Genomic DNA, 6,210 nt, shown 5'->3' with positions numbered 1-6,210 from the left:
CTTAATTGATCCCTGAAATGTTTTTCTTTTCCATTATGGTTTATTACAGGGTATTGAATATAGTTCCCTGTGCTATACAGTAGGACCTTGTTGTTTTTCCATTCTATATATAATAGATTGCATCTTCTAATCCCAGAGTCCCAGTCCATCCCCACTCCCCTCCCCTCCCCTCCCCACCCCACCCTGCTGCAGCAACCACAAGCCTGTCCTCTATGTCTGTGAATCTGTTTCTGTTTTAGATAAGTTCATTTGTGTCATGTTTTAGACTCCACATATAAGTGATATTTGGCTCTTCCTGACTTATTTCATTTAGTATAATAATCTCTAGGTCCACCCATGTTGCTACAAATGGTATTATTTCATTCTTTTTTTATGCCTGAGTCGTATTCCATTGCGTATATATACCATAGCTTCTTTGTCCGTTCATCTGTCGATGGACATTTAGGTTGTTTCTATGTCTTGGCTATTGTAAATAGTGCTACTATGAACATTGGGTTGTACATATCTTTTTGAATTATATCTGGATATATGCCCAGGAGTGGGTTTGCTGGGTCATATGGCAACTCTAATTTTTAGTTTTTTGAGAATCCTTCATACTGTTTTCCACAGTGGCTGCACCAATTTACATTCCCATCAACAGTGTAGGAGGGTTCCTTTTTCTCCACACCCTCTCCAGCATTATTGTTTGTGGACTTTTTAATGATGGCCATTTTGACTGATGTGAAGAGGTAGCTCTTTGTAGTTTTGATTTGCATTTCTCTAATAATTTGCAATGTTGAGCATCTTTTTATGTGTTTACTGGACATCTGTATGTCTTCTTTGGAGAAATGTCTACTTAGGTTGGGCTGCTTGTTTTTTTATTATTGAGTTGTATGAGCTGTTTATATATTTTGGAAATTAAGCCCTTGTTGTTTGCATCATTTGCAAATATTTTCTCACAGTCTGTAGGTTGTCTTTTCATTTTGTTTGTGGTTTAATTTGCTGACCACTGAAATAAGGATTAACTAACCAGGGCATGTTCTGGAGCTTAAATGAATGTACTTATGGATTTGGCTTTTTGTATGCTGAAGACTTTGTGAGAAAGAGTTTAGAGGAGCCCTTGGTAGGAAGAAGGGAGACTGCTTGAGTTAGGCACTGTGGCTTACAGTTTATAAATGAAGAAACAGAGGCCACAGGTCACACAGCTTATATGTAGGCAAACCCAGGTCTCCTTGTCTTCAATAAAGCCAATAATATCCCCACCAGACCATACAGTTCAAGGTTATCCCTGATCAGAAGCTCACCATTCAGCAGACCCCTCTAGTTCTTCACTACAGTTAAATGTTCCCTCTCTAGGTTTGGAACTTGTACATTTTCTTTTTTTTTCTGGACCCTGTAGTCAAATAAAAGCTGTGCTCACAAGCGTCTTACCCATGGTAGTTCATAGACCAAAAAAATCATCTTCTTTCCATCTCAGATGGCACTTTTACAGGGAGCGGTTCTGAAATTGGTTACATTAACCATGTTAAAAGTAAACAACACTGACCACTAGTTAAAGTGGTAAGGACAGATTTTTAATCATTAATAACTACCGCAATAGAAAAAAAGAGTCTGGTGTGAACTGGATTCAACTTGATTTGTACAGAGGGAGAATTTCACTGGGCATTTTAGAGGGAGAATGCAGGGACAGGAAGGATGCACTCAGGGGCTCAGTAGAGTCAGGAAAGTGGACAATTACAAAAAGCAGGAAGGGGGGTTGGTCCATAGGAAGCCCATCTGGGTTTGCTAACTGGTGCTTATGGAAGTTAGCCTCCTACCCTCCTACAGAGGCTGGGAGACAGGGGCCCCATCTTCAGGTGTTGGCTGGGGCAAATGGTAAATCTTTTGGTGGCCTCGTGTTTTCTCAGGGAGGCATTTTAAGGGGATGTAGGATCATCTGAGGGGTGTGGCTTTGAGCTCTTAGAAACTTTGCTATGGTTTTGTTCAGTCTTTAGAAGCCAAGGTTGAGGCCTGGTAGGGAGGAGGGCTCAGAGGAGCCTGGGTAGAGTTTGGTCAGGGAGAGAATCTTTTTCAAGAGTACAGTTTCATTTTACCTTTGTTTTCGATCGGTGTTCCTTGAACTTTGCTGCATTCTGGAAACACCTGGGAGTCTTTCAAAAAAGTACTGATGCCTGGCTCTCACTCAGAAATCTTGATCTAATTGGTATGAGGCAGGCCTAGGCGTTGGGATTTTGACAGCTCCTCAAGTGATTCTAATGTGCAGCAATGTTTGAGAAGCATTGTTGCAGAGCCGCTTGCTATTCCAAGAGGGATGTGTGTACTAGAAGGATTGGCATCCCCAGGTGCCTCCTATGCACCATGAAACTTGAGAAGCCCCGCTCTAAGCCAGTGATTCTCAAGCAGCCTGCTTCAGAGTCACCAGCAGGGCTCATTAAAACAGATTGCAGGGCCTATCCCCAGTGGTTCTGATTCAGGAGGTCTGGGGTGGGGCCTGATAGTTTGCATGTCTGACAAGCTCCCAGCTGATGCTGATACTGCGGGTCGGGGACCATGCTCTGATTTATAATGAGGTTGTCTCTTCTGTCAGTTCTAGGTGGTAGCTTAGAGATGCTGAAAAGCTGTATGAATTTAGGCATGTACGTCACCTCCCCAGGCTTGTTAATTACTTAATTAATGGTTAACATTAATGGTTGTTCCAGGTCTTAGTTGCGGCAGGCAGGCTCCTTAGTTGTGGCATGCATGTGGGATCTAGTTCCCTGACCAGGGATTAAACCTGGGTCCCGTGCATTGGGAGCACAGAGTCTTACCCACTGTGCCACCAGGAAAATCCCTGTTTTTTTTCCTTTCATCAAAGAGGTTTGACTAGACACTCTTTAGGATTGCTTTTAGTTTTGCTATAGCACATAATACGTGTGTATCTAGTAAATAGACACTGTTAATGCAAATTTTCAAGAACAATTTCAGGCTAAAGATGACAAAGTGCTGCTTTATACTGGGCCTTTCCCGATGCCTGCACTTTGGGTCACTCCAGATCTAAGATCTGATAATAAAAGATAATCCACGTCTGAGGAACTGAATTACACTAACCGAGCACACATGATGTGTAACTCATGTAATTAAAAAATCCACTTGTACTTTCAAATGAGGAAGATGAGTCGTATAGATATTTCTATGGACACAATTTTTGACCCTTTTAAAAGAGAAAAATCAGTCTTTAAAGTTGATTATCTGTCACAGGATGGCTTAATTTTGTTTACACATATGCAAACTAAGGTATTGAGGATATTGTGCTGGTATCTCTATCCACCCCAATAGAGCTGTGGTTCCTGGCCTGAATCACGGAAGTTTGGGGAACTAAGAGACTGAGGAAGCCATCAGGCTGGTAGAGAGAGTTTCTGAGTTTCTAACCGGGAGGTCAAAGATGTGGGTCAAAGGTGGTCAGGCCCCAGCAGGCTTTGGTTCCTGGAACTCTAATGTTCTGGATAATGGTGTAAGTGCTGACATCTTACCCCGAAAGATAACCCGTATGACACAGAATGACATCATTGCTTTAACACAATCTCTGCTTACCACCTGATTCACTTTAACAAGATTCCAAGTAACACAATTGCACAATGATATACTCTCAAAAGGGAAGGGCAGGCTATTTCCCATCACTTGGGTTAAAATTTTCACAGGGAGATCAATAAAGCAAAAGCAGAGATACCGAGAGTTTTGCAAAAATTCCCAAGTGCTGAACCACAAGCAACAGTCATTCTAAATTGTTGACTAACTTCACAGAGAAGTAGTGATATCCAGACTTTTCCTTAGGCCACCCTCAAGTCCCTTATGCATATTAAGTGCTCAGGAAATGTGTATTGTCGGGCATCATGAGTGGGGGCAGGGATTCTGGCCGTGAGTCTTTGAGGAGTCTCCTCTAAAAGAGTGGAGCGCGTTTAAACAATATTTCTAACACTGTGTTGGGGGTGGGGATGGCCACCCCCTCATCATATACCATTGAGCATCCCTGAGTACGTTTGCCTGGGGCTTTTCAGGGGCTCCACTGAGGGAGAACTAGGGCTCCTTTCCAGGTCCTGCTCATCTGAGGATGTTCTCTAGGGAAGGAAACGCCACCTGTTCCAGGGAGGCTGGGATGAACGCGAGTCATCCTTCCTTGATGTGAACGTAGCAAGCATGCTGCCCCTGTGACCTGGGACACGCTCTAGGAAGGAACATGTCATCTTGAGGGCCACCACCAAGGACCTGCTTCTGGAACGGTGACTGACACACGCTGAGCTTGAGGGGTCCACTCAGGGAGGGTGGCAGCTGAGTGTAAGGACAAAGAGCCTGTCTGAGGGAGCTCCTCAAAGTTCCCGAACCCTCCTGTGCCACACCAAAGGCCCTTGGTCCTTGAACAGGCTCTCTGGCTGGAGACTGGCTGCGGAGTGAGACCAGCTCCAGCCTGAGGAGCACGTGGGCCTGAGGGCTGTGAGCTGGACCTCTGGGACGTCTCTGGTGCACAGTTACGTTTCCTTTGGTGTGTATGGAAATTATAAAAAAAGTGAGATTTTACAATTGGGAGATTCACATAATTATCTGGATTTCTGTTTTCTGAATAATCAGAAGATCTTGGAAGTACCTGGGTGATACAGCCCAACGACAGTATCCGCTGGTGGAAGCTGTGTCGTGGCTGCCCCCAAGTTTTCCACATTCATGTGGGCCCTGCTCTTCTCATCTGCATTACCAATACAAATCCTGAAGACACTTGAGTTTGCAACCCTTGATACAGCTAAAAAATTTGCTGAACACCTTTTATGTTTAGCACTCTGATGCTCTAGACTTAAGTTCCTTCAAAGACTATAGGTGGCTTTCTCACTTGTTGGATAATGCTGTAGACAGTGGCCAGGATGCTTCTGGGAAGCAGGGTGGCCTTACACTAGAGCTGGATTTCCATTGCGTTGTTCACTGGGGACCTACCCTCTCACCTCCCAACTCCTTACCATTTTTTCCTTAGAATACCATTAGCATTATAAGCGGGACACCTGTGAAAGATTACCAATGAGGCTGTCAGGCTCAGGGTTTGCATTTAGAATCGAATCAGGAAGAAGTGTCATCCCATAGGTTGGTGTTCATCTATTTTATTACATATTTTAAAAACTAACATCCTCCCTCTAACAACCTTAGTCTGCAAATACAAACAGTAGATACAAACTGAAAAATAATTATGCCTAAATCTTTTCACTTGCAAAGGTTTAGGGGTAATTTTAAAAAGTCTCCCCTTACTGGTATTCATAAAAAAATTGCACTGCACAATCTTCAATCAAATTAAAGTGGATTATGTCAAGTGGCGGTACTAGGTCCATGCAGTTTCTTTCTGGAAATACATTGAGTTATCCTCTTGGTAATATTCAGAGTTTCAGAGTTTTATCATTAATGGCATTGTAAATGTCCTCAGTCATAGGCACATATGTTTCTGCTTTGTCATCCAAGAAATACAAGCCATCTTTGATAACTGCAGGGTTAAAGCCCTCTTCCACGAGGGTCACTTTTCGGTGTTTAAAAGTTCCAGTGATCTCAATGGTGTCCTGAAAAACATCAAACAATCATTTGAGAGCTGTGAAAGCAGGTTCTGTGTGATATCAATACAGCCTTCAGAACCTCCACTAGGGGGCCCTCTGTGGAGGTATTTTTCCTTCCCTTAAAGCTTGAAGATCACCAGTGGGGAGAGAGGGGCTGCTGACGGTGGGATGCAGAGCAGAAGAGTCTGTCGCTTGGTGAGCTTCGGGTATAACTGGAATATTCGGATTAATGGTGGGGTGGGGAAAGGAGTCACCTGCACACAGGCAACTCTGTGTCGTCAGCCTGTTTGTTAGACTGAAGACTTGTTTCTTCTTCAATAAATAGGTGATGATCTGAGGCTCTTTCAACTTCCATGTCTCTCAACCATCTCATTGTAAAGCAAACCTCAGTGCTTTACGGACATCAACGGAAATAACCGCCTAGCCTGAGCAATAACTGGTAATCGAAAACTTTTCTCAGATCTTCAGCTACAGAAACACAGAACTCAAGGTCCAAAGGTGAGAGTGTTAAATTAAGGGGTTAAATGGGTTAAATATTTGAGAAGGAAAAAAAATCCCTCTCTGGGTGCTAGCTTAGGCTTTGGTAGTTCCTACTGGCTAATGCGGCCCAATTAAATTTCACGCCACAGAAAGGGGTAGGACTCCAGTGGATTTTTCCTTTCTTTAAAACTGG

The 6,210-nt window shown here is 43.4% G+C and overlaps 1 protein-coding gene across 1 annotated transcript in view; it reads right to left on the bottom strand.

The window, feature by feature from the left end:
• Nucleotides 1-5,080: 5,080 nt before the first annotated feature.
• The window catches only part of SLC27A2 (solute carrier family 27 member 2), a 46,482-nt gene continuing 45,352 nt past the window's right edge, over nucleotides 5,081-6,210 (bottom strand). The window contains exon 10 of the mRNA XM_057724036.1: nucleotides 5,081-5,543. Within this exon, the coding sequence (XP_057580019.1) occupies nucleotides 5,367-5,543 (177 nt within the window). The 3' untranslated portion in view covers nucleotides 5,081-5,366. The remainder of the gene's footprint in view (nucleotides 5,544-6,210) is intronic.

The sequence above is a fragment of the Hippopotamus amphibius genome, chromosome 2 (genome assembly GCF_030028045.1).
Source record: "Hippopotamus amphibius kiboko isolate mHipAmp2 chromosome 2, mHipAmp2.hap2, whole genome shotgun sequence".
NCBI lineage: Eukaryota > Metazoa > Chordata > Mammalia > Artiodactyla > Hippopotamidae > Hippopotamus > Hippopotamus amphibius.
Note: the sequence above shows the minus strand (reverse complement) of the source record. Positions and strands in the feature narration are given on the sequence as shown.